The sequence below is a fragment of the Rhipicephalus sanguineus genome, chromosome 3, assembly GCF_013339695.2.
Source record: "Rhipicephalus sanguineus isolate Rsan-2018 chromosome 3, BIME_Rsan_1.4, whole genome shotgun sequence".
NCBI classification, from domain to species: domain Eukaryota; kingdom Metazoa; phylum Arthropoda; class Arachnida; order Ixodida; family Ixodidae; genus Rhipicephalus; species Rhipicephalus sanguineus.
Window position 1 is genome coordinate 80,192,650 of NC_051178.1, and position 26,135 is coordinate 80,218,784.

Genomic DNA, 26,135 nt, shown 5'->3' on the forward strand with positions numbered 1-26,135 from the left:
CTCACCTCTACCAGAGCACGGTCATGACTTGTGGCTCGTTTGTTCTTCTTGGCGGACGGAAAAGGAGCACGTGCTCTTACGCTTTGCCGAGTGCGGACCATCATCATCGTCGTAATTGTATCGGCTCTGTCAAAGACGCCGTTCGAAGCCACAACGCCGGTCGTCGTCTTTGCATATCCACTCCTCCGCTTCGTGGAACGCCTTGGCGGAGTCGTGGTTCGAGTGTTCACACCATGAGCAAGGCGAAGAAGGCCGACACTTCTTCCGACGAAGACCTGGTGGATCCGCTGGAGACGCTGCGAGCTGAGTGCCGTGCCAATGACAAGTGCGTCGCCTTCAGCCACAAGCTGGACGAGTGCAACGAGCGCGTCGGCAGTCGCTCACAGACGTTCGAGACGTGCGTTGAGGAACTGTTCGATTTCCTGCACTGCGTTGACCACTGTGCTTCCAAGAACGTCTTCAAGAAGCTCAAGTAGCTAACAGCTGCGTCTAGGTCGCTGCGGGATCTTCGGGAAGATGCCGAAGACACAGTATGAAGGTCGGCTGGATAAACTTCTCGTGCTGACGGGATCCGCGCTTGGATAACACATTGCTGAAACCACCACGCAGCGTGGAAAAAAAAAGTGCACAGCGTCCTCTTGTTCACCATTACATGTACTAATTCTCTGTCTATTCAATATAAATGATGCACGTGTCCTGCACCTCCCCTAGGTGTACTTTGTTTCTTAAGCAGAACAGACTGTTGGGCTAGTTGGTTATCCATGAACACTGAAAGAATACGCGCTAAAATTGACGAACACAAAAAGGAGAACAGACAAAGGTCCTTTGTCTGTTCTCCTTTTGTTTCTGCATGGCTGTTGGCTGCGAAGTGCGTGAATACGCTGCCAGTGCCTGTGCAGGGATGGCATGAAAGCCGCGATGTGCAGAGATGTTTTTATTTGATTGAGCGGCAGTGCTCATCATTAGTCCCACTCCCTCAGGCGAGCATATGGAAACATGCATTGCACATGGATGAGCCTAATTGACAACAGGCCCGTTCAGTCAGTGAACACACGCATTGCATCTTGCAAGCACCTACTATCGAGAAACTGCTCTTACCATTGCCAGAGCCAATCAGAAGGAAGCTGTTGTCCAGAGGTAAAGTGGGAATACACACAGCGTTTGTAAAGAATTCCATCCAAAGCCTCCGCACACCTTACCTTATCAGCCATCGAGTTGCTAAAGTGGGGGCTTCCGTTGCTTTGCAACTGGGCACCGGTCTCGGCCCAACAATAAACACGTTTGGTCAAACACGACTGCTCTTGTACCATCCGAGACTGTACCTCTTATGCATTCAGTGGTGAAATACTTTCCTTGACAATTATGTATCAATGCTGATGCCACGGCAATGATGTCGCGGGTTCGATCCCGGCCGCGGCGGTCTCATTTCGATGGAGGCGGAACGACGGGACCGATGTGCCCCCCCCCCCCCGAAATTTTTTCCCCGTGGGATACAGAGCACAAAATGACACTCGACCTCACTTATCTTCCCACTTATCTTCCCAGAAGGTGCACCCCCCCCCCCCAGAAAAAAAATTCTGCCTACGCTACTGGACCCAACAGCCACTGTGCACTGAAAACTGCAGTGTATATGATAAGAAATTAGTCGCAATACATAGAGCCTCCAATCAGTTGTTTCTTAGATATCGCCGCATGAGTTTTACACGTGCGGCTGAGTTTTGAAAATTACAATTTGCCAGCCAAGAACCACTTCCCACGAAAACACAGCAAAACACTCAAGAGACCAAATGAGCAACATAATAAATTTAATACACGCTTCTTCAGTAGCTTATCTTGCACAGCGTATGCAGTGTTTTCCAAGCATGCTACAGCTAAGCCCACAAAGACAAAAAAAAAAAAGCTCGGTTGCTTCACACACCACATAAGGATTGCATTACTTGACTATGATCATACAGTGGCCCTAAGAATAACCAACCACAATTGCATGTAAATACAAAAAGACAAAAATATAAAACAACATAAGAATCCTGCTCTACCCAAAGATCAGTTTTAGGAAGCAAATTATGGGAGCTGTAGAGCTTCACGCGAACACTGCGTCTCAATCACAGCACTGCACAAGGTCCAACTGACCGGTTTGGTTAGATTCATGGTGTTGCATTTCTGTGGGCAAGGTAAATACGTATTGCATGCAGGCTGAAGCAAAATTTCACAACTCAAAAGTACTTCGGCGATTTACAACCAAGTAAATTCTTGAGAGCTCATTCCTTTGTACTATTATGAAACGAAGATTTCGATTAGTTTTGGTGGTCATGAATTTCAACAGCAGCGTGTTAATGGGGCATCCCGTGCAGACAGCTGCGCCGAAAATACGATGAGCGCGTGGCAGAGCTGAACACGCGGCATGCTACAACGATCTCACAGCAAATGATTGCCAGAATATCTTTATATTTATCCTAAAAAAAGAAGTGCACGTGATGGGGCAGAGTTTTAACACACCCCAAACTAGTGGACATGCTCACAACAACCATTAGAAGCAAAAAGAAAAACGGAAACATCACAATTTATCACAAACATTACGGGGAACACAACTGTACACTACAATGCTACGCTTTTTGCCAGCTAGAATACTCCGAACATGCCATGTAAAGCACAACTGATACGGGTCAATGTAGAAGCATCGAGCGCTGCAAGGAATATACAACGAAAAAAATCTTCACATTTTACAGCTTTGGTGCACGAGACATCTCTCAAAACATAAAAAAAAAACAGAATCCTACAATTTTCACCGCAGAATACAATTGCCTACGGAGCTTGCAAAACGCCAGTGCCACAGACTACTGTAATGTGACGGGATTGGTTGACAAGGTGGGCCATTTCTCGATCGTTTAAAATATTATGGTTCTTCACACTCTCATAACACATACGTTAGAAAACATGCTCATTCTTGGCTATAAAGAGAACAAATTTACAGTGCCACTAGCACCAGTGCCTAGCTACCATTGCTTCAATTTTCCTTGCAGTGTCACGGATTGGACACAACATTTGAACATGAATTTAAAGGCGTGAATCGAGTCAATGGCCCTGTCCCAGTCCTACTCGTATAACAGTTCAAGCAAACCGGTGACAACGGCTTGACAAGAGGTGCCAACATTTTTCATCGATATGCAAAAGCTTTTATAAGGTGCCAGTTTAAAACAGTCAGAATTCTGAATCTGATGCTTTCAACACAGTTCTACCTTTCCATCTTCCTCATTAATACGTTCTGCCTAAGCTGCGCTGAAAGCAGTCATGGAATTGATTTTTGCCATCACCTAACTGGGACTGTGGCAAGAGTGTCCATGCTGTGCATCAAGAAAAAATATGTTCATGCCAAAACTTGCATTCACACCAAGCACACAGATAAACACACACACACATACCTTTTCCTCATGTTCCCACGGCACGCAATAACGAATGTGTGCAGACTAAGGTGCTACGGCAACAAAGTAAAATTTTTAGAAATAGGTTCCGCCAGGCCAGCGAATCTCACCAATGCCGTGGCTCGGATGAGGTGACACCAGTGGTGTCTTTTTTTTTTTTTTTTCATTCTTTAACTCCGCAGCCTGGGTGCCCAGAACCCTACTCAGAACTAAGGCTGGGATAAAACGAAACAAATTTGCAACACAACAGTGTAACACAATGTTTAAAGAGGCAGCAAGGTGGGGCATTGCATGCTACGGAAAACAAAACAGATATAGTAAAAAAACACACTTCTCGGTACTACTGCAAAGCAACAAGAACGAACAAGAAAGACTACAAGATGAAGAATGCCAGGCCCGCGCAGGTGCGACAGTGGCTCCGCAGGGGCAATGGTGTCTCCTTTCGGCGGTTCATTCCTCGGGCACGACACCTGCCAAGTCAAGGTGCAACGTGACGGGCTTGGCAAGACAGTTTTGGCCGTTGCCACACTGGAGGCGACTCCCACAAGAGTTGTCGTCCGCACCGCCCGTCCTCACAAGACGACGGGCAGACGTACTGCAGCAAGCTGCCGCCACAAACTTAAAGTCTCTCTCTGTTTTTTTTTTGTCTCATAGCGCGTCCCATGCAAGGGCGCTTGGCCAGACACGACAACCATTCCAACACTGACGACGTGCGAAGGATGTCTCCGCCCACCGCTGCTCAGTCGACCTTGACGACACTGTAGATCTTGCGCACAAACCAGAAGCAGGAGAAGAACCCCACAGTGCCTGCAACGAGGGCAACACCGCGGCTGAGGCCAACGTTTTTCCACTTACGCACAGCTGCCACAGCCAGCATGAGTCCTGGGCCTTAACTAAGATTGAATTCTGGGGCTTTGTGCACCAAAACCCTGAAGTGACTATGAAACACATTGTAGTGGTGGAACTTCAGTCGATTTTGACCACCTGGGTTTCCTTAACGTGCACTTAAATTGAAATACAGTCAAACCTCGTTAATACGTACCCGCTTTAAACGTACTAACGGCTAAAGCGTAGTTGCGACGAATCCCCAACCGAGTCCCATAGAGCCCAATGCATTCGCTGACTGCTTAAACCATAGTAGTTCGCCCTATGCCTACCGGTTAGTGCATACCCTGCGTACCGCGATAACTCTTTATGGCATAAAATTTTACTGCACCGCTGAAATTCTCGAAGCCACAATGTGCGGCCAAAGGTTTTCCGTCTTTTCGAGAAATGCGGAGATCGGTCGATCACCGATTCCGACTTCCGCGCGATTGCGGCGACGCCTTTGCAGGTAAGCATCGAGAAAGAACGAAGGCGAGGCGGTGGCCACCGACGAACGCGCCAGCATGACTTAGCGCCGACAACCTTATCACAAGAAGTATCTTCAGCTATCTGCTCGGGCATGCGTACAGCGCAGCGCTACTTTAAGCCTACTGCACGCTTTTATTTGGCGACAACCTGAACGCGCTGGGCCGCCGATCGCTGCCGCCTCGTGCGGGGCCGTGTTCAAGCGCGCACCACTTTGTAGAAACGAAAGCAGATCGCTGTTGCGGAGTTGAGCGTTGCGGGTCGCGGACGCCGCGAAACCTTGCTGCATTGACGCTATCATACTAAAGCAAGCGTACGGTACAGCAAGCGTAGCGCTGTTGTAACCATACTGCATGCTTTTATTAGGCGACCACCCAACGCGCCTCCGTCCGCTGCCCGGACCGCTACAGCGTCGCGGAGGAAGCACTTCACTGCGTTAACTGAACAAGCTACTCATCGCATCTGTGCACGGTTTGGAGCGAAGTGGGCACGAAGAACAACACTCCCACGACAAATGCGCGCGTGCGGTACGGCAGGCGGCCTGGCAGTGACGGCGTGAGCCGAGTAGGCGACGCGCTGCACACAACTACCCAGGAGACGATCGGCTCCACGCGGCCATAACGCGTGTCAGTTTTCGTTTAGTAGCAGATCGCGGTACAGACGCATACACACATACCACGGAATACAGACACTATCCGTTTTGTCTCTATGTCGAGCACTGCGTATCCCGGACCGTGAAATAGTTTCGAAATGCTCTTTGGCGTGGCAGCCACCGCGCGCTATCGGACGGTCGTGCCAGAGTGCCAGGATCTTTTCTCCACTTTGGCAAAAAGAAAGAAAAGGCTTTGAGGTGGGTACTTTAGGCGATATTTGCTGTGGCACTCCATTTATTTCTTTGTTGGCGGCGATGGCGTACGCCAGGGGAGGCACATTTGTACTTGATGGTTAATGCGTACTACTGTTTAGTGCGTAATTATGCCGCGTTCCCGACAGGTACGTATTAACGAGGTTTCACTGTACATGCGTGTTCTTGCACTTCACTCCTACTGAAATGTGGCCACCACTGCTGCGTATAGAACTGTAGTCCTCGAGCTCAGCAGTGTTAACACTTTAGCTGCTAAATTACTCCAGGTAGTGGGCGGTAGCTAGTTATTAATGACCTTTAACCAGTTACTTTTTCAGATAACTTGTAGCCGTAACATTGTTACTTTTAAATGAATCCAACAGACAATTGGGCCAAGGAAAGCGTAGGGGAAATAGTTTAACTGTCTTCTTTACCTGTAGTGTAGTATTTGTGACGTAAACTGAAATGAACTAAAGTAGACAAAAAGATCGCCCTTTCTCTCGGTGGGAACCAAACCCACAACCTTCAGACTATGTGCCCGATGCTCTATCACTTGAGCTGCGACGGAAAGGGTTTTCCTGTACACGTCGTTGGGTGTTTCTGGATGTGTAATCCTTGGGAGCGCTAGCCAGTGCCACTCATAGCCAAGGCGGTGAGTGTGGAACACTCATTTTGCTAGAGGGCGTCACGATGCACGTGATTTTTGCATGAGGTGGCACAGACTAACACTCCCAGGGATTAGGTACATGTATTGAAACGCACAACGAAGTGGACGGGGAAGAGCCTTTCGCAGTAGCTTGATTGGTAGAACATCAGACGCGTAATGGAAAGGTTGTAGGTTCAGATCTCACCGATGGGAAGGGCAATTTTCCGTCACCTTTAGTTCATTTATGTAAGCACAATTAATTTTCCCTATGCTTTCCTTGGCCTAATTGTCTGTTGTATTCATTTGGTTGTGCCTCACAAAGAAGAGCGCCCCTTGAAAAAATTCCCCTTCTCTCGTTCACTGTTACTTTTAGTAACAATGTGTTCAGTGTTACAGTAACGGAAAACTAACCATGTTACCTGACAAGCAACTGCAACTGCAAGAAGTTACTCTGTTGAAGCTTGTAACCATAACTGGACTTTTCTTTTCTGCTTTAGGTAGCTCCAGCTGTAAGACTGTTACTTTTTACTAGAAGCATGCACTGATAGACGAGTGTTGAAACAGTCAATGTGCTATGCCTGAACAGAAAGAGTTCGGAAATGGCTTCCAGCCCGAGTTCAGCTTGCATGTGCTGTGGGGTGGACGTTGTCTGTTTTTGCAAGTTCACATCTCCCAGATAGCTACAGTAAGGTACTTCCAGCCTCTCTCTCACTGTCAAATCTAATGCTATAACAACACAGTTATCAGCGTAAACAGAAAACGCAAAGTGAGTAAGTACCTAGGACTGACTCATTTTCACCACAGGGCACAGCAGTAAAGTAAACAGCGCAAGTTTTTGAGATGGGGACCAAAGAAAATGACAACGACCAACCACCGGTTCGTGTTTTCTTCTTTGTACCCTTGTCATTGTCTTAAATCACGCCGTTTTACCTTAAATTATGCAGAACCAGTGAGCTAAAGCTTTGATGTCACTAAGGTGCACCATTTCAGTGGTTTACTTTCGCGAACAATCCTAGAGAGCTATTATGTGTTTTAGCAGCTATGTATGCTTCTATGGGCTGCTTTGCTTCAAGAATAGCATCAAAATGTGTTCCAAAGTCACTATTTTATGGCGATGCCACCCGTTCCAATTCTATGCTGACTTTATGGTCCACCACTATGACTGGCTGATCTGAATGACGTGGGCAGACTGCAACTCTAATGAGTAATGAAGTGTCAAAAGCACAAAAAAAGGCACTGCTGCAGAACAGCATGCCGCCGTTTGCTTTTCTTAGCCAACTGCAGTTCATGTAAGCAGTGCCTCCAATAATGTGGAAGCAAAATGACAAACAGCGCATTCAAACAATGCGAGGCAAGCCAGCCTGAACTCACCGGTGAGCAGGAAGAAGAGGAACACGATGATGAGGGTGTATCCAAAATAGAGGAAGGTCGAGGCCACGCCCGTGATGCTGAGGCGCGTGAAGTAGTGGATGCAGTAGACAAACAGGTAGAACGCTGTGCAGCCACTGGTCAGGAACGACCGCCACCACCAGTGGTAGTCCTGCACACACGATTTCACCGCACGAACACATTAACGAGTTGTTCATGTCAAAAAGAAATGCGTAAGGGTGCTTGTAAGTGCCCAGGAAGTGTTAAAGTGCCCAGTACATAATTGCATAGTAAGGAAGTAAGTAACAAACTCTCTAGTAAGTGTTAGAGATGACATGATCAATTGCCTCATCACATTAATGCAGACACAGTTTACATAAGCTGAATGTGAGCAGGTTCGGTTGGAACTCGAGATAACGAGCCCAACACTACCGCATTTGCTGGAATCTTGGTCACTCATTACGCGTGAATGAGGTGGCCTATGACTAGGGCTCCATGTTTTCGGATAAATCCGAAAAAATCCGATAAGCACTCGCCGGTAAAATTCTTGACAATTCGGATTTATCCGATAAACTCAGATTTTAAGAGGGCATTTTCACCATTCAAAGGGCATTTTCAAAGCTGAGAATCATCAATCGAAAGGAGCGCACCTACATCAGCGACAGCAACCTCGTAAAATATGCTTTCGCCTATTACAACAAGCTTTAAGGTTGTAATACGAACAAACGTAGATGTTTTGTATTCAACTACTTGTGCTTGTATGTATATGTGTTTGTGCGTTCAAACCTTCCAGACATTTAAAATACACTTAGTGCATTCGCATGTTTTCGTGTTCAGATATCATTTCATGTAAGATTTCGGAGTATGAAGAATAATAATAATAATAATAATACGTCCTTAATTTTTCATCAAGAAGATGATAGAGGCTGGGAGAAAAAGCTGAGAAGCAGACTGACTAGCTTTTGCCCCCCCCCCCCTCCCTCCTCCAAAGTACACTTTGACGAGTTTACAGCAGTGCACATCGATAGCCTTATTACGCCCAAAAAGGGGAGCGGTTCCGCAGCACTCTCGAAATACTTTTGGGGTTCTTCAAGGCCATTAAGTGTGAGAACACCTGCTCTAGACACATTTTCAGTGACCTGCTTTTCCAAAGTTTTACTCTTATAGTCTTCTTCATATAGGTCAGATTTTAAATGTAAACATTTCGACAGAAGTCTGTCTGGCTGGGTGGAAGAATTAAGAAGTTGAAATACCTCCAGCCACAAATTCTTGGAGGAAACCCGACGTTTTGAGACCGGCTTGGTCTCTTCTTCAGGGGTGACTGTGCTGATCAGGGAGGCTTCGTCGCAGCTTGTTTTGGGCTCCGCCTTTCTCTTTCCCTCACGTTTTGGATAGCCTTATTACGCAATCCAGTTTACGGTGGAAAGAGAACAAGACGGAGCGCTACCGTTCCTCGATGTTTTAGTACGACGACAAGGCGAACGCATGACCTTCTCGGTGTACAGAAAACCAACGCACACCGGCAGGTATTTGCATTTCACCTCGAGTCACCCCACTGCCCACAAAGCTTCCGTGGTGTCGGCACTCTTTTCACGAGCAAGAGCCATCTGCACATCAGAAGGAGAGAGAAAGAGAGAAGAAGAGAGGGTCGTGGCCGAGTTAAGAAAGAACGGATACACGACAGCTTTCATCCGCCGTGTGGCACGCCGCATGTCGAGAGATCAGCTTCCCCGCCGCGGAGACGCATCTGCGAACGACACACGCGACCCTCCTCCCACGCTGGCCACTCCACTGGCTACAATGGTATCGAAGAAACCAGCCCAACGAGTCGTCATCCCGTATGTTCCGGGAACTAGCGAACAGCTCGCCAGGGTTCTCGGAAAAGCTGGGGTCACGGTGGTTCACAAGCCGGCCTCAACGCTCGCTCGCTTACTACCGCGGCCGAAAGATCGACCATCCCGGGAGCAACACCAGGGCGTGGTCTACAAAGTGTCATGTGCCGACTGTCCAGCGAGCTACATAGGCGAGAGTAAGTGCTTCCCGGAAAGAATGCGCCAACACAAAAACGACGTCAGGAAGATGGAAATACAACGCAGTGCACTTGCAGAGCATTGCGAGAAGTACGACCACAAAATTGACTTCGAGGGCGCATCCATCATAGAAACGGAAAGGAATCTGGGAAGGAGGCTCTTGCTCGAGTCGTGGCACATCCAGAACACACCTGCGAATGTGAACCGGTCCCTCGGAACAATGCCTCCGATCTACGTGCACGGCCTCCGGAACGTGAGGGAAAGAGAAAGGCGGAGCCAAAAACAAGCTGCGACGAAGCCTCCCTGATCAGCACAGTCACCCCTGAAGAAGAGACCAAGCCGGTCTCGAAACGTCGGGTTTCCTCCAAGAATTTGTGGCTGGAGGTATTTCAACTTCTTAGGTCAGATTTTGAACAACAATAGGGTTCATGTTGAACTCAGCTTTGTACTTCAGTTGCTTTCAATATTGCTTGCGTCGGGAGCCTCCTATTCTAGACTTCACCAAAATGAAAGTTTAGGGACGACTAGTGCAGCGCTAAAAGTCTCGAGGAAAAAACAAGGGCGAAGAAAAAGAGAAAGCCTTGCCTCAGAGCAGAGGTGGAAGTAGCAGAGCAGTATGGTCGTCTCCGAGCAGGTGATGATCAGGATGATGAACACCAGGAACAGGAATCCAAACATGTAGTACATCTGGCTAGACCTGAAACATACATTGTGTACGCACACAAAACATCTGCATATATGCTATCACATACAGTTGACTTTCAATAAATCAAACACGAGAGGACCCCAGTATTTCTGAATAAGTATGGTAGCACAAGGTAACGGGACACAACAGTAACATGGAATTTCGTTTGACCTATCAGACGTTCTCATAAATATGACTCTGGGAAACATAACAACTTGTGTTATGTTTACGTTTACCATTTCTTAGGGCTATAGCAACGTCAGACACAGATCTGAATGATTATCAGTAAAGTTTTTAGGTGTCAGCGATCATATTAGTACAGTAGAACCCCGCTGATACGTTTTTGAAGGGACCGTAGCAAATAAACGTAAGAGATGGGAAACGTAAGAGCCAAAAAACAGGAAAAAAAAAACGACAAAATATTTCGAGGTACAGAATTTTGTTTCAGTGCTCACGAGCAGCACGAAAATTGGCGCGCTCAGCCGCGATCTAGTCGACGGATAGAAACGCGGAGCTGGAGACGGCCTCATCCACAGAAATGTAATCAACGTATGTGATTTTTTTAACACCAACAGCTGTAGGCATGAAAGAACTAAGCACACGCAATCACGACCAGTGCGGCGAGTCTGACCGCGAACCGCGCGCACGACCATGCGAGCTCCAACCAGCTCGAACTCCTCCCGTCCTCCGACGAATAACGATGATGATGAGTCTACGCCAACGCGATGGCAGAAGTAAATGCCAATCTCGAAGGCCTTGCTTTCGCGAGCAATTACGCCATAGACGCCATCTTTGCAGTACGAATCTCGAAGGCGATGCATTTGTTTGCATTAGTTGAAAGATCCTGTTGCTTGAGCCTCTCATGCAGCTAATATTACGGTCAAACCAGGCCAAGCTGCGTGAAAATGCACCATGGCCGCTCTCTTTGGTAGTCACTCGGTCAGCTCCGAGCGCACTTCGCGACGTATCATATGGGAGCTATGCTGGGACCGGCGGAAAACGACGTAACAGCCGGGAAAACGCAGCAGTGAGGAACGTAACAGCGGGGTTCTGCTACTTGCTATCATATTAGAACTCCAGTGCTCTCAACAAAGCCAACGAAACAGCTAGCTTACACATCATTTGTAAGACCAGTTCTCGAATATGCTAACACAGTCTGGTTACCACATACGCTGACTAACATAACCAAAGTAGAAGCAATACAAAGGAAAGATGCGAGGTTTATCCACAACGAATATAGACGCACAGATTCGCCAACGCATCTTTCAACCCAATCTGGTTTGCAAACATTGTCTACTAGGGCAAAACACGCTCGCTTCCTGTTTCAACTACTAAAAAAATAACTACAAGACAGATTCATCTGAATACCTATCCCAGACCTATTTTCCAAGGCTCAACAAACACGAAATAAGCATGCACGCACATGGACAGAATACACATGTAAAAACGACACGTTTAAGTATTCATTCTTCCCACTCGCAATAGCAGAATGGAATCAACCTGATGCTACTATCACTAACGCTGAATCATTAACACAGTTTGCTGCACAGATAGAAAAAAAGCTGTGCGCGCATAACAGTAGCTATGCATGCAGGGACACCGGCCCAGATCTATTCTCCGTTAGGTAAAGCAATACGGCTTTTTAAAAGCCTTCTTTTTTTTTTTTTAATAGTTCAAACATTTTGGAAATATGCTTTCAATGCTTGCAATTCCAGTTCCCTCTGTTTTATTACATTCTCAATCGTGACACTAATGCTATCATGATTATATTTGTCCACTCATATATTTTCCTTTTTATTATCTTTCTGTTTGACCTCAGCATTGTATAATACGTATCTATAACTTGCTTTGTATCTTGTATTTATTGTATGCATTGTGTATTGTTATCATTATTATTATTTAACTTCTGTATTCTTCACTTGTTTATGAACCTCATGTCCTGCTATTATCCTTGCAAGTGTTTACTTCTGTTTCCTTTTTGTTTATTACTTTTGTAAAAAATTATCGTACCGCCCAATTGCCACGTTCTCAAAAGAGAGTTGCAGTATTGTAAAACAAAAATATTAGGGGTGTGCGAATATTCGAAATTTCGAATATTTTTCGAATAGGGTTTGCTATTCGATTCGATTCGCACTGGAATTTTACTATTCGAACTATTCGAACTTTCCAAAAACAAATACAGTCAACGTCCCATTCAAAGTGACCCTTTCAGATTTTCAATATGCTTCACCTCATTACACTCTTGCACTGCGGCAGAGCTGCCTTTCAAACTCCGTTACGGTCGAACTTTGCCAAGAGACAGTCAACATCGATTGGAAGTGGTCCCTAGATTTTCAATATGCTTCACCTCATCACACTCCCGTATTGCGGCAAAGCTGCCTTTCAAGCTCCGCTACGGTCGAACTTGGCCAAGACACAGTCAACGTCCGATTGGAAGTGGTCCCTAGATTTTCAATATGCTTCACCTCATCACACCCCAGCATTGCGGCAAAGCTGCCCTTCAAGCTCTGTTACGGTCGAACTTTGCCAAGAGACAGTCAACGTCCGATTGGAAGTGGTCCCTAGATTTTCAATATGCTTCACCTCATCACATCTCGTTATTGCGGCAAAGCTGTCTTTCAAGCTCCCTTACGGTCGAACTTCGCCAAGAGACAGTCAACGTACGATTGAAAGTGGTCCCTAGAGTTTCAACATTCTTCACCTCATCACACTCCCGTATTGCGGCAAAGCTGCCTTTCAAGCTCTGTTACGGTCGAACTTTGCCCAGAGACAGTCAACGTCCAATTGGAAGTGGTCCCTAGAGTTTCAATATGCTTCACCTTACTACACCCTGGCATTGCGGCAAAGCTGCCTTTCAAACTATGCTACGGTCGCAAATGTATTAACTCAAGAAAACGCTGGTTCCAACATGGAGATGAAAGATGTGGCAGAGGTGGGGCTCAATTAATGCTGTTTTGGACCTCGAATTTGGGCAGGAAGTCCGAAAAATCGGAAGCCGAAGCTTTTTAGCATCTAAAATTTCAGATGTTCTTATATATCGACCTCTACGAGGCAGATTTGGAACTCCGGAGTTGAAGGGAGCACACCCTTGTCCGTCACATCAGTTGGGCTTCCACAGACGTTCCACAGAAAGAGGAGGAGAGGCTGAGGAAATGGCATCTTTGCTTATCACGCGTAAAGTGTTGTCAGCAACACTTTGGTTGCACCAAATCATGTACATAAATACAATTCGGCCTCTACATTGCCTCATTCTTGATAAGAAAACCATGAAACACCACCCCACCAGTGCTTCATCAACCTAACGAAAAGAAACACGTTCATGTTGCTATCTCATAAGAATATGCTTAGGAATCCTCTCTAACCGCAATTTCGCTTCGAACTATTAGAAAAATATTCTAGAAATATTCGAGAAATATTAGAAAAATATTCGATTCGATTCGCACTTACACTTCAATATTCGAATTCGCTTCGCACTCAAAATTTTGCTATTCGCACAGCTCTAAAATATATACAATATATGGTGCATGCATGCGCGTGTAACTAAGGGACAAAATGTGCTGTGTCCAGTGACATCTGGTAGCCACTTCCCAATCTTTGTACGCTTTTCCGCATAACACCTGTGTACTGCGGTGAAAATGACTTAAGCATTCAGTACCAGACAGACCTAGGCCAGACTGTCTCATTTTTTGTTTTTTTTTATTGAGCTAGCAATGATATGGACACTATCGGCAGCTTTCTGCCGTCACTGTCATGTTCCGTATATAGTCCAAATCGATAAGATCACCCCATGCATCGTATGTCCTACACGCGAGTGAAAGTGCACGAGTGCTGGGGACGAACATGGCTAAAGCAGAGATGGAATGAGCCGGCCATCTACATTGCACGAAGGCCACATGGAATGCCATTGCCCCATGTGTTGTCAGAATCAGTAACAAGTGCTCCCTTTGCCTAACAAACTGTTACTGAGCTCCACTTAAAGTTTATATCACTCCCTCAGACTCGCGTCCCTTCTTTACCTCCTGTAACGCACACCACATCCACCACTCCAGAACTCCATTATTACATGCTTCGTCCAGCAACTAGTGTCGGTTCTGCCAGGCCCTTACACACCACTGGCGTCACGACAGCCTCCTCAATGTATTAACCCATATATGCCCAGTGTCCTACATATAGGACGCTTCTTTGATGCACTGTAACATCGCTATTTCTTTAGCTGATGAGTAGCGCCACCTACAGCACATCAAGCAGGCCTCAATGAGGCCTGCTTGATGTGCTATGTTCGAGTGCCATGTTAGAGTGTGCCATGTTAGAGTGCATCAAAGAAGTGTCCTATATGTAGGACACTGGGCATATATGGGTTAAATGTACAAACACTCTGTCCCCATTAGCGTGCTCCGAGCTTCTTCCATGACAACCTGTTGCAAAAGGAAGAAACACCTGCACGACAGCCTACGTACCAGATAGAGTTGAGGATGAAGAAGAGCTGGATGAAAATGCATCCAAAGGGCAGGATCCCGCCCATGAAGATTGCTGGAACCACTTGGGTGTACAGGGACTGCTCGGGGATCTGTCGGGGAATCTGATTGGTCCGCACGGGGTTCTCCAGCACCTGTCATCAGACGGAAGAAACTCGGGCGATGTACTTTCACCACACTTGGGGTGCACCAAGGGCATCACCTAAATCTAGGCCTACTACTTATGCGCTCATTTGCGAAGAGAATTGGGGCCCAGGAAAGTTTTAAACAGTGCCAAAGAAAAGAAAACTAGACAAAGAGGCAAAGAAACTGACAAAAATGCGCTGTGCTCAGTTCCTTCAATCTGTTGGCACGAACTGTCCAGGACTGTCCAGGTCACTTAACACGCGATGCTCATTGGCTGGGCGATATGCCTCAGACAAAGCAGGACTTTCAGCGATGGCAACTACCATCAACTCAATTCTACATATATTTGCAACACTTAAGAAACATAGGGTTTCACAGTGATAGACACATGTCCGTGGTCATGTGCAATTCAGTAAAGTTACTGATTAATTTCTCTGTCACTGATTGAATTCATTAGTAATGTTTTAACATCCAGCACCAACATGGGGCTATGAAAGGTATCGTAGTACACACTTGTACAGTACCAGTGAACCTGACCTGAAGCACGGACCTAACAAAACTGCTTCTATAGTTCAGTTTAGAGCATACGGATTTTGAGTCATCCATTCTTCACTGCATACAAACAGCCACATGATTACTATCAATATCAGTCTGTTGCAGTCCTCAAAGTTTCTGAGTATCACTTGCCAGCACTTCCCTAAGTTAAAGGTGATTATTGAATATTGACATAAATGCAGTTGTGCACATTGCTATGCTGACTCATTATTTATCTTGTTTGCCACTGATCCCAAGTGGCCAACAAGCGGCATCCCTTTTGGTAGAGCAGCCAAAACGACAACCTCAATTAGCAAGAAATTGTGTGAGTATTGGCACTGACATTTCCATGAGAAAACTAATCATATGTGCAAAGTCGTGATCTACCTGGTTTATCAAACATATAAAGAGTGTGCACTAAGAAAATACAAAGAATAACCAATAAGTAGATACAACAGATCAATGTTCATTCATTCACCCCACATCGACACCAAGGTGCGATGTTGCTCATGTGTGCAAAATCTGCTTGTTCTGCTATCTTGTGACATTTTATTTCATGCCACCAGGCTGCGGCTCGGATTACATTTCAAGCAAACAACAAGCAGTCACTGCACTTGCCAATAAAAACATGTGCATGAGTACTGGTTCTTACTTTGTACCATTACTGGCAAGTAAGGATAGCAGCGTTCCATAGTATCTTGTAGCGAGTATGTCGAGAGCTTCCTTGAAAATGGGTAAAACGCCCAAAATAGCAAGATAAAATCTGTGGCTAGAGCTACCCTTGATATCAAATTGCCATTGCCTATGCTTGATAACCAGCATTCTTAGCAACTTTGGTGGTTGCAAGGGGAATGCAGATGGCAATTAATGCCTGCTGAATTCTGTGGTTTGATGCCCCAAAGGCAAGACATGACGACGAGGCATGCCATAGTAGGGTACTCCAGATTAAATTTGACCAGCTGGGGTTCTTAAAAGTGCACTTAAAGGGACCCTGCAACACTTTTCCAAGTAATCGTCCAATGGCTTCATTAAAAGAGCTTATTGCCTCACGAATCAACTTTTTAGAATCCGTCAAGTACGAGCAGAGTTACAGGGATTTGCCGCACGCTTTACCCGCACTTTCTCTCCTTTTGTACCAGCAAGCACGCTGCAAGCTACACAGGGAGGGGGGTGACAAGGGGGCAAGAAGATGTGTCCCATCAAGAAGATGCATGTATCATGACCTTTTTTCCTTCGAACGCGCACTTTACTTCCGGTGTGATCACGCACGCCCACGCGGGCACGTGGTGGCATTTCGCGGCGACCACGGTGACTAAGCAGCTACAATGCTCAAATCAGCAAACGGCCATAGACTGTGGGTATATGGGGCAGTAATGTGGGTATATGGCATCATTTGTAAACGGAGAAGGGAACCATTTCTAGCTGACTTTGAGAATGAATTGTAAATTCCAGGCCGCATGCTGCGCTATAATGTTTGGCTTGCATGTTCTCAGGAGCCTCAACTACCGATCGGCAGCATTTCCTGACCAAGCTGAAAAAGTGTTGCAAAGTCCCTTTAAACCTAAGTACATGGGTGTGCTTGGATTTCTCCCCATCAAAACACACCCACCACAGCCAGGAATTGAACCTGCATCCTCAAGCATAGCAATGCAACACAGCTGTTGAATTCAACACACCACATACAAAGTGATTACAGATCAGCAGCATCTGCTTGCTAACGGCTGGTGATTTCATTGACATCACAGTTAACACAGTTTTGCAGCTACAAAGGCCTGGTTACAGCAAACGAGGCAGCCACAAACCAGCAGCATGCACTAGATCTTCATCTTTACCATTTTCGTCCTCCACACTGGTGGGACCAGCACGCTTTGCGTGCCTTCCCAGCTTGTGCATTAAAATACATCACATGAATAGGTATTCCTTGGCAATATTTCAGTTTTGTTATTATGCTTCTTCGCTTATCCAAAATTATTTTCACATATTCTAAGCTTATGTACTATCAGAGAACCTCAGGAACATATCACTGCCGAATGCATAGTTTGCCGCTGAAAACACGCACACAAAAGAAGACAAGGACGACGACACAGCTGCCCTTGTCGTCGTCCTCATCTTCTTTCGTGTGCGATTTTTCAGCGGCAAACTATGCATTCAGTATCTCACCAACTAGGCCAAGAACAAGTTCTCCTCAAATACAACTGCCATTACTATAAATTACCTTGATTACCTTGATATGAAGGGGCAGGCACAGTTCTCTTGTTGAGTCGGCATAGAAATGCTCAAGTATTTAAAACTCGCAACTTCGACGCTTGTTACACATATTCAAAACTTCCTCTTCAGATGTATGTAAATCTGAGAATCCGCTACCTTAATGATAGTGTAGCCGACTGAGCAAGTTCTCATGACCGATGTAAAAAGTAATAACAGTTCATTTGCTGACTGCTGCATAGTGACAGTTACAACACAGTGAATATGCACCGTGGGAGCTGTACCCCCCCCCCCCCCCCCAAAGCTCCCAGCTAGACTTAAACAAGAATCTGATTTTTAGCTATAGTATAAACTGTGCAATAAAGGTTGTCTACTTACATGAGGCTTTTGCAACATAGCTCACCTTATAATCATAGATAATTATGCTTTAAAAAACAAAAAGAGTCAGTCTGTTCTTTGATTTAATACCGAGCATACCACCACCACATGCCAGTCTTCAATGACACATAAAAATGGGCGTAGGGCTATCGCAAACAGCTTCTGAATGTTCGACTCACATCAGTGCACTTGCGCGAAAAAGACACGAACAAATGAGAGAAAGACACACCCAGTGCAAACTTTCAACTAAATTTATTGTGGCACTGAACCTGTTTATATATTGAAGCAGAACAGACCGTGCATGAGTGTCTTTTCTGTGCAACTTTACTGAAATACAATGGATTACCAACTTGCCCAGAAAGTTGCTCTCATTAAGTTTGACTCATACTTGAAATCTCTTAGCATTCACGGGCCCTTAGTTATAACTAGAGACCGGATATTAGGCAAATGCCTATTTTGTTCCTTGCGCTCCTATCGTGCCACTTTGATATATGAGCATGAATTAGACGTTAAGAAGGGCTTTTATAGTGTTTTTACAGTGCCTATAAATGCCTATCTTTGGCGTTAGTGCCTAAATGCTTACAAATGGCTATAAATGCCTATTTTCTAAATCGGTGCTTATATGAGCACTGTTTAGCCTCAAGTTTCGCTCCCGGGTGCAGTTTGAGCCCGTTATTCATGTTACCGCGCAACACTGACAACTCCCGGAAACAATCGGTAGCAGCAGTGAAGTGGGACGCACCGGTGAGCATTCGCCGCCCCACTGATATGGTGCGAGAAATTGGCGAATGCGAAACCGCGGAAAGGAGAGTGAAGAGCAAATAAAGAAAGAAAAATGTCATGCACACGCGGGTTTTGTTTTGTTTGTTATTTATGTGTAAGGTGTTCACTGCAGTAGTGCAACCAGAATTTTTTTTCTGACGGGGGGGACAGGAAGGTTTCAACCACACTTTATGTATGTTCTTGCGTGCATATACACTTACGCAAAACTGAAAATTTTCGGGAAAGGGGGGGGGGGTTGCACCGCCCCTCCCCCTACCCTCGGCTACCCCAGTGGTTTGTTGACAGAGGAGAAATTTGCTCTACGCGATTCCACCCGGCCAATAGGAGGTATCCCTCCCTTTTCGTCATTTAGCGATCTGGCTATCTGCTCCTGCTTTGCCTTTCTCACTAATGCCGAAAAGACGCCCAGGAGTGTGTTGATTCGACAGTGGACACCTGACGCGCTGAGCAGAACACGGCAGAGACCGTGTTCTACAAACTGTGCGGCACAAAGCACACTTGCACGGCTATGTTCAACTGTTGGCGCCTTTGTGTCATCTTAAGCGACAACATTTTTCTTTTCCTGTCATAGAGGTCGCGCACATCTTCGTTTGAAATTATTTGAATTTATGTCAAATGTATTGTGCCTATATTTACGATTTTGGAAGCCTAAAACTTTGTTTTGCCTGCCTATTTTTGGCGCCTAAAACGAGCTTTCTTAATGTCTAAAAATACGGCCTCTAGTTATAACCAGTGCTGGGCAGTATCGAAGATACATGTATCTTAGATACTATCTTAGATACACTTTGGTTATCTTGTATCTGTATCGCGATACGTCTCGAAAGACAAGTATCTGTATCTGTATTTCCGATACATTCGATAATGTATCGTGTATCTTAAGATACAAGATACTTCTATCGCAACACAGCCTTGCAAAACAATAATCGCTGGCCAAACTCCGCTTCTCAACTGGTACTGGTGTCACTAAGCGATCTGAATAAGTCTAAGGGCACTGACGTTATTTTTACGCCAGAGTCGTCCAGTGATGGTAGATCAGGAAGACAAGCACGCGGACGTCCACGCCCAGCCCACGTACGTTTTGTTTTCTCTATTTCTTTTCTTTTTAGTTGCTCCAATGCCGCTACACTTGCTCATAGCCACTGTCCTGCGCCGCGTACTCCACTGCGTGCGGCGTCTATCGCGCAAATTCTGATGTTACAGCGTCGTTATTGCAGATTCTTTTGCGTCTTGATCCGTAACGAAATGCGTGCAAGAATGGGGTTGCTTTGCGTCGCGTGGATTTTACATATTAGCGATTTAAAAGATTTCGAGGATATAAGTTTGACTTGCATGCAATGAATTAACCTATATGCAAATAAGATTCTAACAACTTTAGCACCACAGGTACTGATGCTAGATCTAATAGAGCAAGCGTTTACCTAACAGAAAATATCTTGGCGTACGGTATTTCTAACTTCCATCTGCATTTATTCAAAGAATTTATGAAATCATAATTTGATTATTAGCACAAGGCACAAGTGCTTTCTTAGCTGTAATTTTGCGTCACATACATTACCTAGGTCTCTGCACTGTTTTTCCGGTCTGGTCACTGCAGTATGTCTTTTGTAACGCGCTCCCAAAAAAAGTTTGCTGCTTTATTCTCCTGTCTGCTTTATTTCTACTACTGTTTACACATTTACACGTTGCCAAGGCAATTTTGAAAACAAATATATTATTATGTGGGCGTGCCTTGAGTATACAGTACAAAATATTCTACTTACCGCTTAAGAAAATAGCGAAATTGAGTTTGCATTATAAAAATAGAAGAGCCAAGATGTTAGGAAGGAGATTCGAGAAACGTTGTTTTACTGAATGCTCCGTTGTACTCATGAGCGTCCCAACGAGCCGTTTCAGGAAATTTTCCATAGGCACTGAATTTCACATTGTCTCAACCAAGCCCTTAGCCGGGGGGCGAGGCGGCTAAGGGCTTGGTTGGGGGGGAGTGGCCCGGGCCACTCCCCCCCCCCCGGAATTTTGGTGAAGTAGGTGGTTATACCAAAAATAAATAATGAAAATAGGTGTTTTTCTCAAATAGTCAAGGTTTTCAGCAAATGCCCCCCCCCCCCCCGAAAAATTTTTGGCTACGGGCCTGGTCTCAACAGGTAAGTTGACGATAGTTCGTGATCATAGCTGTTAAGGGCGCCATCTGTATCGTGTTTCAGTGCTCATTCAATGTGAATGTTTGATAAACAACCACCTCTGTATTTTACTTATATTTGTTTTCCGGTTTTAGGCCTTCTTAAATATTTTTCTTATTACTAATCGCTACATAAAGGGAGCTATAAGCGACAATAGCGCGAATAGCGGCGGTGTCCTGCGATGCTTCATGCAGCTACGCAATACGTCTGAGACATTTCTGTGTTGCAGATGTTCTCTCGTTCAAGAAAAATTGCTAAAAAACTGCACGTTAGTGAGTATATCAACAAAGAATCCCTTACGCCAGCAGCTAAGTAGAACATGGAAATTCATTGCAGGTTTACGTCATCTACATATACAACAGGGGTCTCAGACTCAGCTTATCGCCGGCGGGCCGCAGTCGCGAAATTTAGCCCCAAAGGCCCGGGGACAGTGAAGATGGTGGGGTCGGAGAGAGTTTGAACAAAATGACGTTGCCATTTGAAAGGATGCCTTTGACATATCTCATATATAGGTCATTGCTGAAGGGGATTTTGAGTCCGGATTCCAGAAACAACGATACGGATGTACATAACGAGTGAAATCTGGACGCGGATTGAAATATAGAGTTCTTGTTCCACGGTTATGTTTCAGCACATGGTGACCACGTGTTCCTCACGAAAGAAATGCTTGAGACCAGTCATGTCTGTGTAGCTCACTAACATACTTATTTAGAAAACAAAAACAAATGGATCGGAGACGGTCATGTGTGCCGGCCGGGCCGCTAGCGAACGGTCGCAAGCCCCGTATACACCATGCGTTCCCCGCGCCACTCCCCCCCCCCCCCCCCCCCCCCCCAGGAAGAAAAAAAGTCGTTATTAGCGTTGTTGCTGCTGTACACCTGTCCGGATATATGGTATTGTGCAAACTGTCTTTTACGGACAAGGTGAAAGTCCCCACCGGTATTTGCGCCGTCGTGCGAAGGCTTCTTATTGACGTTATTGTGATTACATGGCAACCCGCTAGCTGGTCGGCAAGCTGAGCAGCGACTCCCATCAATTACAAAAATGACAAGCAAGAACCGCTGTCAGCGAAGTGTATAAAGAGTTGTCCTGTGAACAAGCTAAAATAAGCCCCAATAAGTTGTTTTGGAAGGAAACTAATGTACTTTGAGCAAGAAGGGCAAAACTTTTGAGATACTAACAGACATTTCATGCAAGTAAAACTAAATAGGTCACAGTTCAGAAATTTTCAAGGAGACATCTTTGTGTATAGGCGTTTGCTGCTACATTGTATGGATCTATAATAACCAATTTGAGAATGTATCGAAGTATCTTAAGATACAATTGCCAAGTATCGTATCGAATACAATTAGTGCGGCAGTATCTTGTATCTGTATCTCCAATACTTTTTGCCTGAGTATCTTGTATCGTATCGCGATACAATTTCAAAGTATCTTTGCCCAGCCCTGGTTATAACTGCATGATGAGGCCACTGTGCAGTGTGCAATGTCAGGTGGAAACGAAGCAGGTGTTAACACTCACCCTGCGCTTGAAGCCGAAGTAGGCACCCACGAAGGTGAGCGGGAGTGAGATGCCGAACCAGAGAGCCAGCAGCGCGAGCAGCGTGGTGAAGGGCACGGCAGCCGAGCTCTCCTTGGCCCACAGCAACAGGTTCAAGACGAAGAACAAGCTGAACACGATGCCCGGGCACACGAGCGCCGTCAGCAGCACATTCAGCTTCCACTGCTCCCCGCCAAAGGCTGAACCAGTGAAGGACATTTCGGGGTGACCTTGTATCCTTACAACAATGTACAGAGGCGAAAACTAATAACATATATGGGAGAATAAAGGAAGGATGGATGAAGGAATGGGTGAGTTGGCGTGGTTTCATGGCCGATTCCAGCAGTGTAGACAACAAAGGAAGAGCGAATGAAGAGTACTCACACTATGTTTAAGAACGCACTCCGCTTTATTTAATACCTAAAAGCACAACTATGATGGAAACAAGCAATACTATATAAAGCAAGTGACAATGATCAAAGCAGCAATACCCTGCAAAAAGCAATAATGGCATCAATGCATATTGCGCACACGTTACAGTAGAACCCCGCTGTTACGTTCCTCACTGCTGCATTTTCCCGGCTGTTACGTCGTTTTCCGCCGATCCCGGCATAGCTCCCATAGGATACAATGTATTGGGAACCCCGCTGTTACGTCGTAACTGTCAGACCGTTCCCGTATGATACGCCGCGAAGTGCACTCGGAGCCGACCGAGTGACTACCGAAGAGAGTGGTCATTGGTGCATTTTCACGCAGCTTGGCCTGGTTTGACCGTAACATTAGCCGCATGAGAGGTGCAAGCAACAGGATCTTTCGACTGATGCAAACAAATGCATTGCCTTCGAGATTCGTACTGCAAAGATGGCGTCTATGACGTAATTGCTCGCGAAAGCAAGGCCTTCGAGATTGGCATTTACTATTGACAAAAGTATAGCCTTTGAGATTTGTATTTACAAACATGGCGTCTATGCCGTAATTGCTTAAGAAAGCAAGGCCTTCGAGATTGGCATTCACTTCTGCCATCACGTTGGCGTAGACTCATCATCATCGTTATTTGTTGGAGGACGGGAGGAGTTCAAGCTGGTTGGAGCTCTCATGGTCGTGCGCGCAGTTCGCGGTCGGACTCGCCGCGCTGGTCGTGATTGCGTGTGCTTAGTTCTTTCATGCCTACAGCTGTTGGTGTTAAAGAAATCACATACATTGATTACATTTCTGTGGATGAGGCCGTCCCCAGCTCTGCGTTTCTATCCGTCGACTAGATCGTGGCCGAGCGCGCCAATTTTCGTGCTGCTCGTAAGCATTGAAATAAAATTCTGTACCACTAAATATTAGGGATAGGCAAATATTCAGGTGTTTCGAATATTCGAACGAATATTACAGTATTCGAATTCGCTTCGATACGAACTTATATTATTCGAAATTTCGAAGTATTTGAAATGAACGAATATATGTATGTTTGACCGCACATAACCCCCTGTAAAGGTGGTTTCACTGCAGCGTCAGGTTGCTGTACCGTGAAACCACCTTTACAGGAGAAATCTGCACTGCCGCGAAGCCGCACTTCAAAGTTACGTGTACATTTTTTTTAAAGTTTAAATCGTGTTATATGGGCTTATATGCGCTAAGTATAGTAATTTTTAAATCGTAACATATTGTACCACTTCTAACCTGCACCCAACTGCTATTCAAATCTTGATACTATTCAAGGTTGCTTCCACTTCATTTCAAACCAAAAAAGTGACATTCGCTCATACCTAGTTCCAATTCTTAAAAATATTGTGCAAGGGTCATGACAAAAACGCTCATTTTTCATAATAATATGCGCTATATACTATTCGAACTATTCAATTCGAAATTATTCGACCAAATCACTATTCGCTTCGGATTCGCTTCGAACCTCAAATAATTTGCTATTCGCCCATCCCTACTAAATATTTTGTCATTTTTCCTGTTTTTCAGCTCTTGCGTTTCCCATCTCTTACGTTTATTTCCTACGGTCCCTTCAAAAACGTATCAGCGGGGTTCTACTGTACTGAGTCACGAAAAACTGATGCACAGGGGAACTGCGAGCGTATTGATGTTCTCTTGTTGAAAAATCTGTGTCGACTGACTGACAAATCCATTGTGATTACAGTGCATATCACTAGCTAGCCGTTGCTATTCGATTCAAATCTATTTGGAGAATTAAGTATTGTAAATTGTTGATTATTTGTTTTCGTTCAATACTTCAAACTCCAAATAACAAGTGGTTACGGTTTTGAAGGACTTTCTTGCCGGAGAGCGGCAGTTGTTATGCACAAGTCTCAGTTCTTGAGTGCAGGCATGGGGCAGGTAATTTCTGTGGAGGAACTTTACAATCCACAATAAGTGTGTCACTTCAAGACAGCCTACACACAAATTGGTCATCTTGTCTCCTGCAATGGAATTTGTCACATGGCCATTTTCATTTATTTTGCACCACAAATATGTGTCCCTTTGCACTTGGTGCACTCCAAGGATCACCTCAGTTAACCGCCATGCAGCCAGGGGCATCAAAATTAACAAGTTTGATGCCAATAAATATTATATAAGCGTGCATAGACCAGTGTAGACGACCGAGTTACACTATTTCCCAAATTAATCAGGGTTGAAGTAACAAGTTTTTACTCTCTAAGTACAGAAGCATGCATGTGTGCCAAGGGCAAAATGAGTACACCACTCACACTTGTAGATCCTAGCCGAGACATATCCAGCTGGTGTTCCAAGGCACACGAAAAGGACCTGAGGGAGAAGGAGACATTTAAGTGAAAAACAAAAACAAAGCTCATGGTATGTTGACATATGCTTGGGTCTGTGAAACAAACCGAGCACTTTAATTGAGCCTACTGCTTTGACAACTCGCGTGCTTGCACTCCCGTTTCATGCAACAGCAGCGAGCAAACGTGCCAGACGCCACTCTGAGCCAAGTTAGTATGAGATCTTTCCCCTGCTACATATCTATCACCAGTCGCATGCACATGCTCTGGTGCTCATTGCCACATAGTTGGGGCCCTCCCACAACAGTGGTAAGCTGAGATTAAATTATTTTCCCCACCTCGCTTATGAAACTGTCACTGATCCATCAATGTGTTTACAGCACATTAATTGTGACCTTGAGCAAGATAACTGGTTCAAGAGAACCACTTCTTGGTCTAGTTGGTGCTTGCTAAAGGATGTTATGTTACTGCAACTTGACATCTCACACACAAGAGAACCACACACAGAAGATACCACAGCCAACCCTGTCGTCTATGTCTTCCTTTTGTGTATGTTTTACTTTTGCGACATAACATGTCCTTCAGCAAGATGATTGGTGCTTTTGAGTAGGCGTGATCATTTGATGCGCTTTACATTAACGAAGCAAGTACGTCAGCCAGCAGCTTTTCAGCAGGATTGTGGGTCATGATTCGCACTTACGCTATGGTGAAACATTAAATGTCACATCGCAGGTGTGTGTCTTCCTAAGGTGTGATGCTTGCATCTCCTTCTGCTGCATCAGTTTATGTACTACTGCGTGAAGTTCATTACACCACAGAAATGAGCAGTGCGAGCTTTGTT

The 26,135-nt window shown here is 45.3% G+C and overlaps 2 protein-coding genes across 2 annotated transcripts in view; one reads left to right on the forward strand and one right to left on the reverse strand.

Annotated features, from left to right (window-relative positions):
- The first annotated feature begins 233 nt into the window (after positions 1-233).
- LOC119384991 (cytochrome b-c1 complex subunit 6, mitochondrial) lies at positions 234-481 on the forward strand. The gene has a single exon (XM_037652579.2). The coding sequence runs from the start codon at positions 234-236 to the stop codon at positions 474-476; it is 243 nt and encodes an 80-aa protein (XP_037508507.1). The 3' UTR covers positions 477-481.
- A 1,307-nt stretch (positions 482-1,788) lies between these two features.
- LOC119386788 (transmembrane 9 superfamily member 2) overlaps positions 1,789-26,135 on the reverse strand; it is a 53,065-nt gene continuing 28,718 nt past the window's right edge. Inside the window, exons 11-16 of the mRNA XM_037654061.1 lie at positions 25,262-25,319; positions 22,542-22,759; positions 14,800-14,951; positions 10,243-10,354; positions 7,631-7,799; positions 1,789-4,226 (exon numbers count right to left, since the gene is read on the reverse strand). Of these exons, the coding sequence (XP_037509989.1) occupies positions 4,159-4,226; positions 7,631-7,799; positions 10,243-10,354; positions 14,800-14,951; positions 22,542-22,759; positions 25,262-25,319 (777 nt within the window). The 3' untranslated portion in view covers positions 1,789-4,158. The remainder of the gene's footprint in view (positions 4,227-7,630; positions 7,800-10,242; positions 10,355-14,799; positions 14,952-22,541; positions 22,760-25,261; positions 25,320-26,135) is intronic.

Coding starts and splice junctions, on each gene's coding strand:
- LOC119384991 (XM_037652579.2), top strand. CDS start 234: ATGAGCAAGGCGAAGAAGGCCGACACTTCTTCCGACGAAGACCTGGTG.